General features: G+C 43.4%; 1 protein-coding gene across 1 annotated transcript in view; it reads right to left on the bottom strand.

The window, feature by feature from the left end:
- Positions 1–2106: 2106 nt before the first annotated feature.
- The window catches only part of LOC112106848 (calcium-transporting ATPase type 2C member 2), a 45723-nt gene continuing 26595 nt past the window's right edge, over positions 2107–21234 (bottom strand). The window contains exons 13-27 of the mRNA XM_024200310.1: positions 18441–18538; positions 17411–17512; positions 16269–16358; positions 14545–14646; positions 13764–13920; positions 10964–11134; positions 7316–7413; positions 7164–7214; positions 6545–6711; positions 5876–5944; positions 5663–5779; positions 4818–4965; positions 3744–3839; positions 3259–3400; positions 2107–2222 (exon numbers count right to left, since the gene is read on the bottom strand). Of these exons, the coding sequence (XP_024056078.1) occupies positions 2107–2222; positions 3259–3400; positions 3744–3839; positions 4818–4965; positions 5663–5779; positions 5876–5944; positions 6545–6711; positions 7164–7214; positions 7316–7413; positions 10964–11134; positions 13764–13920; positions 14545–14646; positions 16269–16358; positions 17411–17512; positions 18441–18538 (1724 nt within the window). The remainder of the gene's footprint in view (positions 2223–3258; positions 3401–3743; positions 3840–4817; positions 4966–5662; positions 5780–5875; positions 5945–6544; positions 6712–7163; positions 7215–7315; positions 7414–10963; positions 11135–13763; positions 13921–14544; positions 14647–16268; positions 16359–17410; positions 17513–18440; positions 18539–21234) is intronic.

The following is a 21234-nucleotide window of genomic DNA, read 5'->3' as shown; positions in this document are numbered from 1 at the left end:
ACCCCCCTGCCAAGATGTAGGATTTGTTGTATCTAAACCATCCAAGAAAGATGGCTCCAGCCTCCTTTTGTAAACCACAGTGAAGGAGATTCTACAGCCTCCCTCGGCAGTCTGTCCATTGTCCTACTGTTCTTGCAGTTAGGAAGTTTTTCCTGAGATTTAATCTAAATCTGCTAAGCTGTAGTCATGGGGTGCAGAAACTGAACATGCCCGTGTACAAAACAAGCAGTCCATTTGCAAGTGAGTATTTTGTCCCCCTGGTCTTGTCTGTCAAGCCCAAGGCTGTTTCCCATGCATCACTGCATTCCAGTGCAAGGATGTAGAAAGGAATGAGCTAGCAATGAAAACATCTCTTCTTAGGTTTTCATTGTTGTTCCGGGTTTTAATAATGCCTCCCTCCCACCAAAAAAATTGTGCACCTTATCTACTGGCCAACAGTATGCTGTATGTTGGGGGGGGAGAGATAGCTCAGTTGTTTGAGCATTGGCCTCCTAAACCCAGACTTGTAAGTTCAATCCTTGAGAGAGCCACTTAGGGATCTGGGGCAAAAATCAGTACTTGGTCCTGCTAGTGAAGGCAGGGGGCTGGACTCACTGACCTTTCAAGGTCCCTTCCAGTTCTAGGAGATAGGATATCTCCACTTTTTTTTTTTTTATAATCACAACCCTTATCCTAGGCTATGGTAAAGGTCTTTGAATGATGAAGAGCAGTAACTCCTAGGTGAGTAGAACTGTCGTTCCATGGTGCTCCATCACTGTATTTGGCACTGCAACACCTAACTGATTTAGGAGCCTAAACGCCATCAACTGTCAATAGGATTTAGACTCTTAAGTGCTTAAATCCCAGTTAAAAATGAGATCTAGGCTCCTCAATGAGTTAGACATTGCAATGCTGAGCAGAGCAATGCTTAACTATCTTTACAAATCCGGCCCACAGCCTATAAATCCAAGAAGCTTTTGATCTAAAGATTCCTGTAGGGGTGTGAAAGAAGATGAGCAGTGCTGAGTCACAGATGGGGCTGCTGGGTATCTTGCTTTATTACACTCCCATCAGGTGAAGGCAGCTGAAAGGCTTGGATTCTGCAGCCTCATGGGGAGGATAAACTAAAAACAAGCCCCCTTTAAGTCCCTATTCAGCAAGGTACCTAAGCATGTGCAGCTCTTTAAAAATGAATGTAAGTAGTCCCAAGCGAGGCACTTGCTTAAGACCTTTGCTGAATCAATGTCAGCTGGTCACAGCATTCACCAAGGGAAATGGGATAAGGTGTCCTGGTAGTAAAGGCAAAAGAATGGAAAGACATTTTTAAAAGTGGAGGGTACTGCCTAAGTCAGGGGTGGCCAACCTGAGCCTGAGAAGGAGCCAGAATTTACCAATGTACATTGACAAAGAGCCCCCCCCATCAGCTCCCCGCTCCCAGCGCCTCCCACCTACCGGCAGCCGATCAGCATCTCCCGCTCCCACCTCCCGATCAACTGTTTTGTGGCATGCAGGAGGCTCTGGGGAGGAGCAAGGACACTGCAGGCTAAGGGGAGGGGACGGGGCCTGTGGGAGAGCCAGGGGTTGAGCAGTGAGCACCCCCCGGCACATTGGAAAGTTGGCACCTGTAGCTCCAGCCCCAGAGTCAGTGCCTACACAAGGAGCTGCATATTAACTTCTGAAGAGCCGCATGTGGCTCCGGAGCCCATAGATTGGCCACCCCTGGCCTAAGTAATAGCAAGATTCTCCCTCAGACAATCACTAGTTAACTTTTTAAATCCAGATTTTATTAACAAAAATCCTTGTGATTTAAATAAACAAACAAACATCAGCTGTGTGCAGTAGATTGTTCTGTACTGGTGCATAGCCACATTGCGCAGAGTGACAGCTCCAGCTCAAACGGACTGGTCAACGTATTATGAATATATATATATAAATCTGTGCAACAGAGGTAGTGTTTACGCGCCGGGGCAGACCGCTTGAAATAGCCTGGGTGAAGAAAGTGGCAGGAATATTATCTGATATGGGAAGGGCTGTCAACCTAGGATTTGCACAGTCACAGAAGGACGCATTTGAATTACAAAATGGCAGTTTAATTCAAAGAACATTCTTTAGAGCAGTCTGTATCTGTTATACTTCATGAAGATTCTTCACTTTCTTCGTTCTGCAGCAATGCTTTTCACACACTTTGATGAGCTCCGACACAATAAAAACTGAAGACGAGAAGCCAGTGAGAAACAACAGATCTGCCCAGGGAGTGAGGGAAGAAAGAGAAAGGGGAACACAGTGGGTCAACTGCATTTTTGTGCTGGGCAAGAGTATTCAGATAAGGCCCTGTCTACATTAGAGAAATCTGCACCAATGTAACTATATTGATCTACAGCTGAACCCTGATCTTATGAGCACCGATCTTATAAACAACCAGTTATGACCCATCTTTTGCCTGCCAAATGTGACTTCGATCCTTCAGTTAATGGTCAAGCGGCTGTACAGTTTGAAAAGGCTGAGAGATTTGGCAGCAAAGAAGAGATGCAACTCTCTCAAACAAAGAGAAATCAGGCACACTGTATCATTCATTACCAGTCGTTATGTACACTATCACTGAATGATTAAAAATTAACTCAGGGACTGGCCCTGCTGTAATCTGGACATGTTCCGTTTTATGATCTTTTGGATTTTATGAACTCCTCACTCCCCAGTTAGTTCATAAAATAGGAGTTCTGCTATAGTAACAGTAGCACGACCATCTATGCACCAGTGCGAAGGAGGCTTTGCATTGCTATGACTTAGTCTGGTAGTAAAACACACCCACGTGAACCTTGCTTGACACAGGTGCATTAGGGGTTTGCACTGGTGTCAGGGTTCAAGATAGCTCCAGTAGCACAAATTTCTCTAGTGGAGACTGAGGTTAGTCTACAAAGCTGTGTGAAGAACTTGACGTGCCTAAATATGAAACGTGAATACAACCACTCAGATATTTTGTCTGGAATGTGAGGGGAGTTGGATAAGGGCGTGAACATAAACATTTATAACCTATGCAACCAGAAATAAGAACAATCAAATCAAACTGACAGCCTGGAGGAAAGAACCTTCCTCCGCCCCAGCAATGTGCAACATAACACAACTGGCTGGCTGCATTGTTTCCCCACCTCCTTCTGAGTCATCACGTAACAACGAGAGCTGCACGAGATGCCACAGAGGTCTAATCTGATCTGGTAAATCTTATATTCCTCTTAAATAGCTTAAAACCACAAGATTATTGCTATTTCCCTAATAACTTACCTATTGCGCCTAAATTCTCTGTTAGGAAGATCTTTTGTAAAGGCGGGATGTAAATGACAGCCATCTGCCCCAACAGTGACCCCAGCACAGAATATAAGAACATGCGGTTTCGGAAAAAGCCTATCTCAAAGATCAACTTTGTCTGGGGAAAAAAAAATGAAATGTCAAATCTTTCAGCCTCTCGTTTGTATGTGAATCTGCACGTTTGTCAGTCTGCCTGTCCAACAGCCAACATCAATAGCCCGTTAACAAATTAAAGTTATGTGTATGCTAACTCAGGCAAGCGTAACTGGGTTGTAAATTGGTTAATCGTTACTGTTGTTATAAAACCTAGTTGGTTAATAAGATAAAACCTGAACTTTTTTCAGTTACAATGAAGAAAACGTGCCACTTCCTGTTCAGAATATTTGGATTACCACTAACGTGAAGCATACATTTAAACTGCTATTTAAAGACAATGCTGACACGGCCATCGTCTGTCTCACCTGAGAACGACATGTCAGGGCATTGAAGAGGTCAAAGAACACAAAACAAGTAAAAGTCATTGTTGTGGTCCTGGGAGTTGTGCCACTTTCAGAAATCTGGAAACACATGTAAAATTCAAGGTTATTAAAAAAAAAGTTTGGGCCTTATAAAAGCGTGTTAACACAGCACTTTAGTTTAATAATAGCCACCTTTGTTTAGAAAGAAGTCACGGTCAACTTGAAGTCTAATCCAATTATAAAAAGAGAGATAACAGTAGTTCCAGGCACTCCAGCTAGCACCAACCTCAGATTTCAATGACAGCTACCTAAATACCACTGAGGAATTGGGCCTAACTCCCCACTGTCAGTATTTATGTTTTACAATCAAATCTTCAAATATTTTAAAATCTTTGGCCAGTGGTGAATTTAGTCAAAAGTCCTTTAGAGAATTTATTTTCACGTTCTGTCTAATTAGCAATAATTATTTATGTACTACTATACAGATAAAATGTATTCCAAATCCAGCATCATAATAGAGGTCTCTCATTTAGGGGTCAAGTGCTGTAATTTTAAGTTTCTCAGTAATTGTGATTAACCTAATATTACTGAACCTGGGCATCAGGATCCGTTTGTAGCCTGACCTTTCCCTTCAAAAGGGTAATTACTGATACTTGTGTGGTTTATGGTGATTTTACTCGGGTACAAATACTCCAGTTGCAAAGGTTTGCAAACAAAAATAGAGATGACATTGTAGCTGAATTTTGTGGCCTAAAAAGTCAGAAGCTAAAACCCTGCAGCCAAATGTACTCCTTGAAATACCGAATAGTATGTGTAGTACCTGACACGTACATAGTACTTTTAATCTCTAGACCTCAATGAACTTTTGAAGGGAGGTTAAGCATTCTTATCCTCATATTATAGCTGGGAAACTCAGACACTGAAAGGTGAAGAGACTGCACAGCAAGTTAGTAGCAGAGCCAAGTTTCTTGACACGTCGTCCCGAGTCCTCTCCACTGGACATTCTACCGTCTGAGAAAATTGTCCTTAAAATGTCCATGCCAGTGCAAACAAGATGGGATTAAATATTTATCTCACCTCTTTCCAAAAGACAAAGAGGGTCCCACTGATGATAATTATAGCAGACATAAAGATTTTCAGGATCAACGCTCTGCTGAGAATTGTATCCGTAATATTTCGAGGGGGTTGTTTGATGGCATCTTTGTCAACTGGTTCAACTCCCAGGCTGTCATCAAACAAAACAACGTGTAACGTGTTTAGCAGATACAGATCTGTTACATGTGTTCTAAAACTTTAGTGCTGGTGCGAGGAAACAGACAGAGCCCAGGAGGCTGAAATCTTTTGCTTAGTCGCTGAAGGTGCAAAGCACGAGAAACATTAGTGCTAGCTCCTCTATGGTGTCATCATGGCTCAAGCCTGTTCGGGATGGGTGGGGCGAATGTAAGGGTGTCTGGTAAAGAGTTACTGATTTGTGCCCCAACATGTGATTTATGTATTCGATTTGTAAGATGTGCTGGATTAACAGAGGGGAGCTGACAATTTCTATACACCATCCCACAGGTAGAGTCAGTCACAAGACCAGTGATTACAAGGCATTAAGGCTTTCTTTCAATTGCTCCATAAAAATATTTTGTTTTTAAAAAGCTGCTGGGTGCTATATTACTGGACACAGGTTGCCGAAGGCAAGAAACCCAGATGACCAAAACCCAGCTGGACCTGCGTGTGATAGGCAGTGGGTACACATAGGGTAGTGGATCCACTCCCAGTCTATGGGTGGAAGAATTTGGAGATTCCACCCCAAGAGGCCCAGCACCTGACCATGACAACTTTTGTTAACAAAGCCTTGTTAATGCCTTTCAAGTCAATGGAGTTGCATCACTTTTCTCCAAGGCTAATTTTGGCTCATTGTGTAATTTCATTACCTTTGAGCCGGGGGTCCATCCATTATAATGTTGATCCACAAGATCTGCATGGCGTTGAGTGGATTTGGTAAATTGAACACTGTCGACAGAGTGATTAAGCTCAATGCTGAAATGCTCCTGCAAAGGAGACAGAGCAGGAACAACACAACATTACTTCATCCAGCCGAGCCAAAAAGCTGCCCATCACTGGAGCTTCAGCAAGTGTGTACTTACGTGCTAAGCTGAAACCGGACAAAATTTTTTATATTGTAAAATATTCCCTTTCCCTCCTCTATGGCATTCCTGGAAAGGAGAGATGTGGTAAATTATAAACTGATGGGTATTCATGATATTTCATATCTAACCTAGTAATCACCTAAGAAACTTTATAGACAAGAGAACAGCCTCTTAGTTTATATTCTCCCCTTCCCTTTCATTTCAATGGAAGTCCAATACCAGGTTAGGACAACTCTAACATACCAGGGATATCCATACAACCATTTGATTAAAGGGATGCTGTCAGAACTAGGAAGCCTGAGATGAGATCTGTCCATTCTGTTTTGGTACATGGACATAAGTGTACATGAGGTATATGTCATTCTGACCACTCTGCCTGCTGGCTCTGTTCTTGTGAACCGCAGGGTATTACAAGCTTCAGGAGTCCTTTCTATAAGCTTCCTGGGTGAGGCAGGCAGAATGGAGCGAGATATGATGGACATAATCCTCCATATGTGCCTCCAAAGACACAATGGGCTAGACCTGCAGTGGGTGTAAATTAGCAACTCCATAGATTGCATGCAGATTTGCACCAGCTGAGGATCTGGCCTTTGACATATTTTCAATGCTAGTCACATAGAAACTCATTGCATTCAATGTCAAGAAAGTATCTGACGCGCAACCTACATTATAGTTGAGAAGTCATCGTCCACCAGTATCATGTTGGCAGCCTCCTTGCTGACATCTGTGCCTGCTTGTCCCATTGCCACCCCAATATCAGCAGATTTTAGGGCCACTGCATCATTGACCCCATCCCCTGTCATTCCCACAATGGCACCTGTGCCTTGCAAAGCCTGTGGAAATGGAAAGATGAATAAATTCAATGCCACCAGGATGGGCTCTTCAAAATAAATGTGCAGCAGTTACAATGTTTGTAATTTATATTCCATTGCAGAAGAAGGGTTGCACATCTCGGACGGGAATATGGACTTTAGCAGCCCGGAGGTGCACAAAGCACCACGGGTAGTGCACAGAGAAACAACTGAGATATTCTACTCAGTGAGGGGCTGGATTCCAGAAGTGCACAGCCCCCATTATTTCAGCTCACATCAACAGGAGCAGTGGATACTTCCACTCTCGTAGATATTAAGTTGCCCATGTAATCATAGCTCTATTGTATTGACTCCTCTTTCAAAGAGCCCAGTCCTATTCAGCAGGAGAGCTGCCAACGACATGGGCCGGAACAGGATCGGTGCCCTAGTTTGGGTTTCCATTTCATATAACAGTGTTGGGAGGCAATCAGTACCTTTATGATTTTTAGCTTGTGCTTTGGACTTGTTCTGAAGAAAACAGAAACCTGGACGATGAAGAGGAAAAAAGGGTGAAAAAAGCTATCAGACTCATGCTATTTTAAGTGGACTCCTACAGCACTATTGGAAACAGTTTAAAAAGCATTACATTTTTGACTGCAGACGATAACTCTGACTCTGCCACATGGTCCAGCTCTTCCCCAGACATGGCTTTCAGTTTCCCATTACTGAGTCCAATACTCTGTCCTGCACAGAAAACCCAACATAAGAGCAGTCCATTATCACCAGGAGTGGCTAATTGTTTTCTGATTTGAAACAAAAGACCCCGTTTAAGAGGATCACAGAAAATGACTATGAGCTGGTGTCACCTACAGAAGCATGGGGAAAAAATTTCTCTTTCGAGGTCTCTAATGCGTCAATCATGCATTTCTTACTCATTGAGAATTTTGCATGAGTGCAGAGTTAGATGAACAGAACTGGGTACAATATTAAGGTGCATTTCCACAGAGCGTAATTTAGTTTTGCAGGGGAATAACCTTCGGAGAGAACAGGATACTTCATGTGTTTCCATTTGCAGGGACTCCTTCTAATCGTTTTCTTTGGGTGAAAACAAGGCAGCATTTCAACGCCTCTGCCATGGACTTTGCAATGGATTCATCTCCTGAACAGACAGTAAGCAGAACAGCATCACACTGGGCCAGACCCTCAGCTGCCGTCAATCAGCAGATTTCCAGTGACGATACTTAGAGCAATGAAAATTGATCCCATCTGAGGATTTGTTGTTCCAATTTCTGCTGCTTGCATGATTTATTTCTAACGGCGATTTGAAAACCCTAAATGGAATAACTGGATATACAGAGATGTTTGCATGCGATATTCAAAGAGACATGAATCCCAGCGAGGACATTTTTCTCATCTGTTTAAGGGTACCAGCAGTAACTTTACATTGCTGCTACAGTGGATTTTGTATTGCTGGAAATAGATCCATACTGCTTTTGTAATTAGATCACTACAGTTAACTAGATTTGTTTCAGTGGACCAGCAAAATGACCTCATCACACATTAAGTGGTGGGGACATTTGTGTGGCTTGTCGGAAAAGGTGTGTTGTCCCTTTAAGGGTGGCTAGAGAGCCGGTTACCTGCTACATTGGGGTGGCCAACCTGTGGCTCTGGAGCCACATGTGGCTCTTCAGAGGTTAATATGTGGCTCCTTGTATAGGCACCGACTCCGGGGCTGGAGCTACAGGCGCCAACTTTCCAATGTGCCGGGGGGGGGGGGGTGCTCACTGCTCCACCTCTGGCTCTGCCACAAGCCCTGCCCCCACTCCACTCCTTCCCGCCCCCTCCTGTGAGCCAGCTATGCTCTCGCTCCCCCCCAGAGTCTCCTGCACGCCACAAAACAGTTGATCAGGAGGTGCAGTGTGTGTGTTGTGTGTGTGTGTGTGTGAGCGCGCTGAATGACAGGACTGCCGGTGGGTGGGAGGCACTGGGAGGGGGGAGCTAATGGGGGGCTGCTGACGTATTACTGTGGCTCTTTGGCAATGTACATTGGTAAATTCTGGCTCCTTCTCAGGCTCAGGTTGGCCACCCCTGTGCTACATGAAGGCAGCTCCATACCAGGTCAGTACGGGGGTGCTAGCCCATGCTCCCCACCAGGTGCCTGGAAGAGAAGAAGACTATTTATGCCCACATATGATGAGTACAAGACCTAGGTCAGGCCGAGCAGCACCCACCCTCCCACCCATGGAAGTATTTGAAATACCAGGTTTTGTCACAACCGGCTGTGGGGGCATTATGCTAGTCATTCTTTTCTTGGGGGACCGGGGAGGAATTTTTCCATCATTGCCAGATTGGCCAAGGGGAGTTTCTTTGCTGTCCCCACAGTGGGCTGGGGGTTTAGTGGGGGACACCGAATGAAAGGGGGGTTAGACTATGATATCACCACTCATTATGTAAGCTTTGGGCAGATGTCCAGGGCAGGTATTCCGACGGGAATGGATACAATGATCTGATCAAATGGATTGGAAAAGGATTTAAAGGACATATTCTTTAAAGGAGTGGAAACAATGGGAGTTCAGGGCTTCTAGGACTGGTACAGCAAGGAGCCAACACTGTCCTTCTTTATAGCCCCCCCCCCTTTATCTCTTGTTCAAGAGGGGTGAGGTCCCAGCAGCAGGCTGGTTGGGGACCAGGATGGGTACAGGGGAGGGCTGCCAGCAGCCCCCCAGGTATATGTAAATGATCATGGAATTATCTGCACTGTACAATTTTATCTGCCGGGTACTCCCAGACATTTAGGAATAAAGCTGCAACTAATTAAACCACACCCAGTGTCTCCTGTCATTCCGACCAGGGCCGGCTTTAAGCCGATTCCCCTGATTCCCCGGAATGGGGCCCCGCGCCTAAGAGGGCCCCGCACCTTAGGTATCTTTTAAATTTTTTTTTTTTGCGCCCACTGAGGAGGGGGGGGGGGGGGGGCCGCCCGGGTCTTTGGCGGCATTTCGGCGGCGGGGGGGGGGCCGCTCCGGGGCTTCAGCGGCATTTCAGGGGCGGGGGGTCCTTCGGTGCCGCGAAAGACCCAGAGCGGACCCCCCGCTGCCAAAGTGCCGCCGAAGCCCCGGACCGCCACTGGGTATTCAAATCGGGCCCCGCCCTTCATAAAGCTGGCCCTGCTTCCGACATAGCCAGACAAAGTGCACTACTGTATAATGTCACATCTGGAACTCAAGGATCTACTGCAACAAATCATTCATGATCTGGATGATGGGATGGATTCCACCCTCAGCAAGTTCACGGATGACACTAAGCTGGAGGAAAGGTAGATACGCTGGAGGGTAGGGATAGGATCCAGAGTGACCTAGACAAATTGGAGGATTGGGCCAAAAGAAATCTGATGAGGTTCAGTGAGGACAAGTGCAGATTCCTGCACTTAGGACGGAAGAATCTCATGCACTTCTACAGGCTGGGGACTGATTGGCTAAGCGGCAGTTCTGCCGAAAAGGACCTGAGGATTACAGTGGATGAGAAGCTGAATATGAGTCAACAGTGTGCCCTTGTTGCCAAGAAGTCTAACGGCATATTGGGCTGCATTAGTAGGAGCATTGCCAGCAGATCGAGGGAAGTGATTATTCCCCTCTATTCGGCATTGGTGAGGCCATATCTGGAGTATTGTGTCCAGTTTTGGCCCTCCCACTACAGAAAGGATGTGGACAAATTGGAGAGAGTCCAACGGAGGGCAATGAAAATTATTAGGGGGCTGGGGCACATGACTTATGAGGAGAGGCTGAGGGAACTGGGCTTATTTAGTCTGCAGAAAAGAAAAGTGAGGGGGAATTTGATTGGAACCCCCCTTCAGGTAGTTGAAGGCTGCTAAGAGGATGGAGCTCGGTTGTTCTCAGTGGTGGCAGATGACAGAACAAGGAGCAATGCTCTCAAGTTGCAGTGGGGGAGGTCTATGTTGGATATTAGGAAACACTATTTCACTAGGAGGGTGGTGAAGCACTGGAATGGGTTAACTAGGGAGGTGGTGGAATCTCCATCCTTAGAAGTTTTTAAGGCCCAGCTTGACAAAGCCTTGGCTGGGATGACTTAGTTGGGGTTCGTCCTGCTTTGAGCAGGGGGTTGGACTAGATGACCTCCTGAGGTCTCTTCCAACCCTAATCTTCTATGATTCTATGAAATGAAAAGAAAGGTAAATGGGCTAAATTTACCTTATGAAGTTCAATAAAATATATAAGATTTGGTGTTGGTCTGACAGACAGACAATGCAAAATGTGGGGAAATAGCTAATTGTTACCGATAGCCATGGCAGTTTCCAAGGCATCTCCAGTTATCATCTTCACGGATACACCAGACTCAAAGAGGAGTTGAACGGCTTCTTTAACTCCGGCTCTTGGTGGGTCAATTATTCCAACCAGCCCTAAAAATGTTAGTCTGCCAAGTTCTGGACCTGAAGCCAGAGCAAGTACTAAAGAAAGAGAGAGAGAGAGAGAGAGAGAGGGGCAAAGGACCAAGTTATTCCACATTAGTTTCCATATAAGAATCCATATTACATTTAGTTTGACATTTTCAAAGATTCTTAATCAGACTTCCACTTTTGCAGATGAAAATCAGATAGTTAGGCCATGTCTAGTCACAAATTTATCTGGGCTTAATTGGGCTGGTTTAGTTATACCAGTGCAACTTTAGTGTGTGGATTCTCTTCTCTCGGTTTAAAATTCGGTTTCTTGGTTCAGGTTGAGTCTGTAAACTTACCAACACTGGTAAGAGAGTGCCTACACACAGAGATGCACCGATTTAACTAAATCAGGACAAAATTATATGTTTAAACTTGTGCATAGACCAGGCTTCTTGACTGGAGCTAAACCAAAATAAGCCACACTTCAATTAAAATAAGTGTCTACCCAGAGGCTTGCATCAGTTGAACTAAATCCATTAAAAATCATATCTTTAGTTAAAACCATGCAACTTTCCAGGTAGACAAGGCCAAAAACATTTAGATGCTGTAATTTGTGTCTAAAAATCTAAATTCTACAGTTCTTGAATTTACCGCATTGATTTACAAGTGTAACTTTCAGAATACTTTGTCAGATGTGTGTATGAAAGTGTTTCAAATAATCTGTCACCCATCACAAGCTCCACATCAGTTGCTTGGGCCAATCACTTTTCTGCAGGATAGTAATTAAAGATTCATACTGTGAGATCATGGTGATGTTCCTGTGTCGTTTGCTTTTTGTAACTTGTGAAATTTATAAATATTCAAAAATACATATATTTATATACAAGAGAAGGCCAAGGGGCGGGATGGACCGATAACAGTCTTCAAACCTCTAAAAGGTTGCTATAAAGACGACGGTGGTCAATTGTTCTCCATGTCCAGTAACTGGCTTTATTTGAAGCAGGGAAGATCTAGGTTACATATTAGGAAAAACTTTCTATCAGGATAGTTAAGTGCTGGAATAAGGCTCCAAAGGAGGCTGTGGAATCCCTGTCATCGGAGGTTTTTAAGAACAGGTTAGACAAACACCTGGCAGGGATGGTCTAGATATACTTGGTCCTGCCTCACCACAGGGGGCTGGACTAGATGACCTCTTGAGGCTCCTACCACGTTTCTCTGATTCTATATAGTCTGTCTGTGGGACATACGTTGATATGAAGTAAGAGTCAAACTGAGGGCTAGATATTTCCCTAATAAAAAAAAATAAATCAACCAACATCACTTGTAAAAACTTGATGCTGAAATATAGGGCCTGATCCCATTCCCAGTGAAATCAATGGGAGGGAATTCAAATTGGGCAGCAGCAGGCCCACAGGGCAAAGTCCTGAAATCCTGACACAGACTATGCTCAGTCCTTACAATGGCAAGATTCCCATTGGCTTCCATGTATCACTTCTGAATGTGCTTTTTGTTGCTGTTGAAATAGCTCTGATCAAAACCTGGCTACGGAACAGACTATGCAAGGTACAGTGTTCAGTTTGTTAGGGCTAGTCTACACTTACCGGTTAGTTTGACGGCTGCGGATCGAAGTTCCGAGTTCGATTTATCGTGTCTGGTGTGGACGCGATAAATCGAACCAGGAAGTGATCCCCGTCGACTGCGGTACTCCAGCTCAGCGAGAGGAGTACCGCGAAGTCGACGGGGAGCCTGCCTGCCGCGTGTGGACCGCGTCTGAACCGCGGTAAGGTCGAAGTAAGGTATGTCGAATTCAGCTACGTTATTCACGTAGCTGAATTTGCGTACCTTACTTCGATTTGGGGGGTAAGTGTAGACCAGCCCTTAGTGACAACATTAACCTATGTCTCAGACTATTGCAATTGTTCGTGGAGGAAAATTGTTCACACTCTCCAGTGGTTGTGTACATTTCCTTTGCATTTCACCGATATCAACCACCAAGAAATAAAGATTTTTACTACAAAATGAGCAGCCAACAAACTCAGGACAAGGCTCTTGGAAACAGAGGGGAAATATAAAAACATCAGGCCTGATCCTGCTGCTGTTACTCATATGCGTAACGATAATAACTGACACTATATTTTCTAACAATTTCCCCCAAACGCTCCCTAGTGTTATATACAGTAAGTATTCTTGTGCTCATTTTACATGTGAGATCTGAAGCAGGTAGGTGTTGTGACTTGACTCAAGACACAGAGAATCACTACCAGAGTTGGGCCTGGAAATCAGGAATTCCTGGCTCCCAACCGGTGCTGATTTCCCTAAAACACCCAGCCCTTCCTTGGGACAACTAACATAAGTAAGGGCCAAGTGACTGATTCTTTTATGTTCCACTATGCAGGAACAAATTGCACCTGAGGCTTTTTACAATGGGCCAGATCCTCTCCTGGCCAGTATTTTTATTAGAGACAGCAAGGACACCGGCAGATGCCTGGTTATTGCTAGGCGGAGAAGAATTCCATGGGGTGAAAATGGGGGGTGGTTCTCACTGAAAAATACTTTGCTGCTGCTATATAAAGAATTATCCTTCTCCTGCAACTTGTGCATGAGGCACTAGAGAAGCAAAGAGTTATTATTATTCTTGTTATTGGAAAACATACAGATCGGATAACCTGTAAGCTTAAAGGACGCAATACTAACTGACCCCGCAGGCCTAGAGATCCCATTCTTCTCTCTTCCTGGACGTAGGAGGCTTTCTGCTGTGGCGTGAGAGGCAGTGGGATGCCACCATTGTTAGACATGGTACAATACTGAATAACTTCTTCAAAGGCTCCCTTCATAAAATAAACATCTTCCTGCCCCTTTAAAATAAGAAGACAAGTTACGTCATTAAAAAATATTGACAATGTTAAACCCTTTACATCTGAGATGTGCAGGTTCCCTTGTTTGTGCCGTTATCTATCCCATAAAACACATGGACACATGCCTCTTATAGAATGCAGTATTTCTGTGGTGCACACTTTATAGACTGAATCCGAGTGACCCTGGTAGTGAAAAAGTTGTTTTTTTAAAAATAGAGAATAAAATTAACTCGAACAATTAAAGCAGGCAGGGCAACAAAGGATGCAGTTTCTCAGAAATGTCCATTTTTCCCTATTGAAATTTTGATGCAAAAAATCATTGACATTTTTATTTGATTTGATTTTTTACTAGTTTTACAGCTGTTTGCAAAACAGGATGAATTTTTCCTCAAAAATTTACATTGAAATCTCATCCTGTTTTTTTTCAGTGCTATCCACAATGTCAAAACAAAACGTCATTGAAATGGTGGCTTTTGAAAATTATGATGTAATTTATGAAAGCACCGTCTACCTGTGTCTGAAACCCTGTGTATGGCTACTGCCTAAGAAACTTCACTTCATTTCCATTGACATTTACATACAAGATAGGAAACACAAAGCCAGTCTATAGAACTGTTGTTGTACCTGATTTTTCAGCGTGCATTTTACTGCCATCCACTTTTGCTCCGAGCTAAATGGAATTTCCTTCTTTCTTATATAAATATCTTTTATATCACTTAATTCCATCTAAAATAAGGAAATTAAAAATATTACTGTAATACTAAACAATGCTAGTTTTTGCGCATACTCTGTATAGCACTTTTACGTACCGTGAGTTACCAACATTAAACAATGATCACATGTCTTTATGCAGTAGTGTTTTACAGATGAGGACAGAGAAGCAAAGAGAGAGAGATTAAGGCCCACAGTTTCAGAAGCTTTTGCTTATCTGGGCTGACTAATTTGATATACCTTAAGCCTGTATGGAGGTTTGTCTAAAAGATCTGCTCTAGGAATTATTTGGGGGAAGTTCTATGGCTATGCAGAAGGTCAGACCAGAAGATCCCAATGGTTCCTCCTGGCTTTAGAATTTATGAAAAGCCCAATTTTCAGAAGTGCTAAGTGGCCATGATGCTCATTGACTTCATCTGCAGTTGTGGATGTTCAATTCTGAAATTCAGGGCCTTGGTGTCTTAGGGCATGCAGAAATTAATCAACATTTAGGCCTATGTAGCTTTCCCACATCTGTGTCAAAGCTCAGAATAGAAACCAAAATTCCTGACTCCCGGTCTTGTGCTTTAATTACAGGACCATAGTTCTGTTGATTCATACACATTCCACCCTTCAGAAAAGAGGGAGATTGCAAATAATGGGCTATGGTTTCATTTATTTCCTGTAGCCTCAGTTTAGAAAGGAACTTGAACTCCAAAAAGCCCCCATAGGGTCTTCCTCTGGTGAGCGGACAACTTGAAAAACAATTCAATTTAAAAATACATTCTGTCCAAATTGTGACACATTGATTCATATTTAACATGCTGAATATCACGTAGTCAAATAAGCCATGCCCTGCACTGAAGTTGCTACATTCCGAAGGTTCCATCTTGGGGTGTGTTTCCTGCCACTCTGGTTTTGACCGCTTTGTAAAAAAAAAAAAAAATCACTCAACTCTGGTACTTTTCCAAAGCACAATGGTAGCATTCATACAGGCAAAAGTGACTACATAAGGTGCAATGCAGTGCTAAATCAGGCCCATTATTTGTGGTGGACAGTATTTTGCACTCTAGACAAGAAGGTCAATAGAACATTCAATAGAGTTCTTTGTTTTTCCACAACTGTAGGAAAAAAGGTAAGAAAGTAACAGATGACAAAAATACAAGAAAACCCTAGGCCATGACTTCTAATTTGGCTTGTGCCTGTTCATTTGTCTGTTGTTTTCTCGCTGGTGTCTGCAGAACAATGGAAAGGAGTCTGATTCCAGCCCAAAAGAAATCCGTTGTGCAGTGTAATTACACAAACCAGCCAAGTAAAACCATTATTGCTATAGCATGGAAACGCTCTGTGAAGGTGTTTTGCCTGTGGCAGCAGGTGTACAGGTGAGTGTGTGTGCTGGGGTAGAGGGGACAAAGATTCTTGCAAGAAGGACCAAAAAGAAGCAAGAAGAATCTGAAGTCAGTCTGTTCAATTACTGGCTACAATTAATAATGTCCAATGAATTCAGTTTATTTTGCAAGTTTCTGGGTTACTAAAGGATCATATTCTCTCTCTTTCTCCCCCGCGCTTATAAGGGAGCTATTATTTTACTCCCTACACAGAACCTGACCCCAGTTTGAAGAAATCTGCAAAAGACAAACAAATATAAGAAACCCTACCTTCATTGCCAGAGCAATAAGGGCTCCCTCCGTTGGCTGACCCATCACAGTATTTTTTCTGATAATAGCATTATTAGCTACACAGCCAGCCTAAAAGTGATATATTTGCACACATTATTTTTATATAAAATATTATACATTACATATCTCCCTCTAATTAAGTGGTAAGATATTGCAGAGCTATAATGGCTGCATTGTGACAACTTTCAATTCATGTCAAGTAGAGCGAAACTAAGGAGGTGGGGTCCAGATCCAGGGTAGGTTAAAACCCAAGGTCAGAATTTGGCATCAAGGCTGAATTTGAGGGCTAAGGATCAAGTTCAGGGACACAACCATCGCATAATATTTTGGATCAAAATACCAGCAATTTCACAAGATGGCTCTTGCACTTTTCCACCATTTTGAGGCACTTCCAAATCGGTAGAACTGGTAAAAATATTTAATATTTCAAATTTTGAAAAATGAACAAGAAAATGTTGGACTATATTTTCATGATTTCCCCCTCTTTGAATCAGCTCTACAAATCAGACCTGGAAAGATTAGTCCCTTCTAATTGTGGCTTTAACATGCAATATAAATCTGAGGGGTGGGTTTGGATCTAACCCTTCCCAAAATTGAAAGGCGATTAAATCTGAGGTTCCAGTTCAGGCCATTTGCATATGCAAGTATCTGATTTCCGCATACAATGGTGTGTGCAAAATTAGTAGTAAAATTGCACATGCGTGTCTATGAAAATCAGATCCCCAGTACCCTTTGAAATCAATGCAGATTCTGCCTAACCAGCTGGCTGTATTTTGGAATTGCAGCTACTCTATACAAACAAAAACGTATAATGTTAATTGCTCCTTGCTCTATGCATCACCCCTGCACAAACTCTCATCTAAAACTGCACAGCATTTCTGCAAGCCAATGTCTCTGGCTTCTCCCTAGATATTTCTGATGATTGTCACCTGCTATAAATCACTGTCACGTCTGATATAGTAACTGCACAAAACCCTTCTTTAGGTCCTCTTGCTATAGCAAGGACATGTTCAATTAGAGTCAACAAAAGTGCAGTTTCAGTAACATTCATCGTACAAGGAGAGCATCATAAATTATAATCGAGTGAAAATGGAGCAGTTTGATTCATATTTTATACTTACCTCCACTAGCTTTCCTACTGAGACATTGGAAAATTCCTTAATAACTTCCTTTGATGGTAACAGACATACACTTCCTTTCCCACTGTATCCAACCCCGCTCACCTAGGGGGAAATAAATTTGGAAGGTACATACATAAAATTTCCCAGCGTCTAGCTGAAATATAGGACTATCAATATTTTCTCCTTATACAGCACAACATCTCCGGGGACATTTCTATTTTCAAGGCATGCTGGGATTAATGTGTTTTGCTGGGAGCAATATTTATAGCTAAGGTTGCAAATACTGTAATAATCAAAGTGCAGTACTATCTAGGGATGAGAAAATTCACTTTGCCGTATTTCAGTCCTATTTGTTCATCATGGGTACAGTTCAATCAATGGGCCAAATTCGTAGTTAGGTGCAGCTACATTAGATTTGCCAGCTGGAGTACGATACACTAACCTATGCTCCTGTTTTATGATTATTGAAGGTGTGATTCTCCACTGTCTTATATGGTAGTAGTTTACACTCACTATGCACTGGTGTGATGACAACATGTAAGGCCATGGCTAATCAGGCCCCATGGCTATAAAAAAAAAAAAAAAAAAAAAAAAAAGGAGGATCAAGTCAACCTGCTAGAAAATGGTTGAAAATGTTGAAAATGTGTCTGCTCGAAATGCCAACAGCAGCATTAGCACTGGTGGCAGGACCGACTAAATATTCTAATATTTGTGTTTATGCTCATGATATTGCTGGGAGCTTTGTGTGCAAGCATATGTGATTTCAAACACGCTCTTTCAAGTACAGCATGCTCACTTTGCGTGAGCAGCTTCTGTGACTATGGGGCCTCATTCAGCATTCCTTCAACACCCCACTCTCCCATTCATGTCAGCGGGAACTTCAAATGCACAAGGAATAAGCCCGTAGTCTAACAACTTATATAGGAATTGACCATGCAAAGAACTGAGACGGATGGATGTCCAGGACTGGAATTTGAGCAATCTTTTGTGGGCTTGAATGATGAAGTTTATATAATTTCATGGACCATACCTCTGCCTGGAATCCATCTGAGGTTACTAGCTGAGTTACTGTCATCTCATTGGCTGTCAAAGTCCCTGTCTTATCTGAACAGATGACATTGCAGCAACCTGATGGGAGGAACATTTTTTTTATCAGAGCTAATACAATGTGCAAATGAGCAACTAGATTAGATGCCATAGAAATGTTATAACATGTTACTTGTACGTTACAAACATGAGCCGTTACCGGCAAAGATCTATGTGAGAGAAAGAACAAAATACAAAAAGCTGGGTGAGTTTTCTAACCCCTCATTAAGGACTAAGAGAAAACCAGTGCAAACATGTTTGTGCCTCTCCCGTGGCTTGATAAGGCATTGCACTACCATGTATCTGATTTGGGTTTGGGATCTGGTAGGAGACAGCTGTTGGAAGGAAGGTTCCATCACTCTTGAACATCACATGTTGCATGGTTCAGAGAAGGTGTTAATTTCTGAGGAAGCGATCAGTTTCTCAGAGCTGCAAGGTCATGACTGACAAGCTGGGAGGAAATATGGGAAAAAAAGATAAAAACCCAGCAGCCTAAGAGACCGATGGTGAGACAGTGGGTGCCCAGGCGCCCAAAGACTCACTCAGCAGTTCATCATTCTCTTGGACAATGGTGCAAGGGGGTTCCCAATGACACCTATTTTTGTTTTGGGTCAAGATGGGTTCAAGTCCCTGCTCCACCACAAACTTTTTATGGGACCTTGGGCAAGTCATTTAGCCTCACAGGGTATGTCTACACTGCAACAGAACACCCACAGCTGGCCCGACTCAGCTAACGCAGGCTTGCAGGGCCTGGGCTGTGGGCTATAAAATTGCAGTTTAAATGTCTGAGCTCGGAGAGCTACATAACAATTTTATAGCCCCACCACCCAATCCCCTTAAGTCCTTGTCAGCTGACGTGGGCCATCTACGGGTGTTTTGGTGCAGTCTAGACCTACCCTCTGTGTCTCAGGGTATGTCTACACTACCCACCGGATCGGCAGGTGGTGATCGATCTATCGGGGATCGATTTATCGCGTCTAGTGTAGACGCGATAAATCGATCCCCGATCACTCTGCCGTCGACTCCTGTACTCCACTGCGGCGAGAGGCGGAAGCAGAGTCAACGGGGGAGCAGCGGCAGTCGACCCTGTGCCGTGAGGACGCGAGGTAAGTCGACCTAAGATACGTCAACTTCAGCTACGCTATTCTCATAGCTGAAGTTGCATATCTTAGGTTGATCCCCCCCCAGTGTAGACCAGGCCTCAGTTCCCTATTTGTACAATGGGGATAAAAGCTGTTCCCTACCTCACAGGGGTGTTGTGAGGATAAATACATTGAAGATTGTGAGGTGATTAGTTATGACAATAATGGGGGCCATAAGAGTCCCTAAGGCAGATAGGATGCTGAGAGAGGCAATTCCACATTCAAACTCTGCTTTGAAATAATAAAACATTCAATACAAATACAATACAATTCAACACAAATTCTGGACCTGATTCTCATTTACACTAATGCCTCTTTGCACTGCACTGACAATTTAAGCAGATTTAGAGTAGGAGTGAATTAGACTGATGCCCATTTTAGGGCCAGTTTACACTGCTACCACAGTACAAAGAGGCTTTAATGTAAAGGAAAATCAGGTCCGCTAATTTTAGTCACTTAAATGGACGGAATCATTTCTACCGGAGGTGGCAAAATGGGTTGAGCTCAGATACGGTGATGATGACGAGGGCCGTATAAGAACCCAGACAGACGAAAGCAGATTGGCCTGTGATTAAGTTAATTGCAATTTTGAAGGATTAATGCAAAGGAAATCATTGTTTTTAATTAGTCTGAATTTAATTATTTGCAGAATTAAATAAAAAGTTGAATGAAGGACAAATGCTCTTTACAAATGTTTTGTGGACTTGTGTCATTAACAAGTAGGAGAATGTTGCTCCTTGTAATGCTTGGACATTATCACAAAGGTCCTAGTTATTGGCTGAAAAGGCCCATTTAGGGCTGGCACTTTTAGAATCCAATCAATTCTTTATGAGGTTGGGACAGGCAGCTCCACATGTCCTGGCGTTAGAGTCAGTGCAGATAAGATGGAGAAAAGGGTGAGAGGACTCTGTTGTTGCTTAGCAAACAGGGTCCCTGATCCTGGAGACCTAACAAGGGCAAAAAGGAACACAATTGCTTTCAATATCAGGGAAATTAACACCAGGGAGAGAGAAGAACCATTTAAGCTAAGGACAATGTTGGCAGAAGAACAAATGGGGCTAAACTGGCCATGAATAAATTTAGGCTGGAAATTAGAAGGTTTCCTACCATCAGAGGAGTGAGGTACTAGAACAGCCTTTCAATGCAAGTAGAGGGGGCAAACCACCTAACTCGTTTTAAGATGCAACTTGATAAATTTATAAATGGGATTATGAGACAGGGTTGCCTGTGATAGCTGGGGACTGGATTCAGAGAGCCAGGAGGTCCCTTCCAGTCCTATGTTCCGTGTTCCTCAGTCAATGGAAATTATATCTGTGTCATAAATGCCGGGTAAGGCTCCCCAGTAGCCGTGTGAAGCTGCATGATGCTGTCTTGTGCTTCTAGACCCTTGTAGTTAAATGCATTCCATCATCAGAATTTAGAGTGGTGCTCAGTAAAGGAAATCTCTGTTTCCCCCTATGCAATGCTTCATACTAACCCACAGGGTCAGGGACCCTACTAGGAGACAGTGATTTTGGGGGTGCCATTGTGAAGAGGAGGCAGAGGAGTATCAGTGAGGTGGGCAGGTAGACAGGGAAGAACAGCAGTTGAGTTGGC

This window comes from Terrapene carolina, unplaced genomic scaffold, assembly GCF_002925995.2.
Source record: "Terrapene carolina triunguis isolate 2854851 unplaced genomic scaffold, T_m_triunguis-2.0 Scaffold33891, whole genome shotgun sequence".
Classification (NCBI taxonomy): Eukaryota; Metazoa; Chordata; order Testudines; family Emydidae; genus Terrapene; species Terrapene triunguis.
The sequence above is the reverse complement of the archived record's forward strand: the minus strand, read 5'-3'. Positions and strand labels throughout refer to the sequence as shown.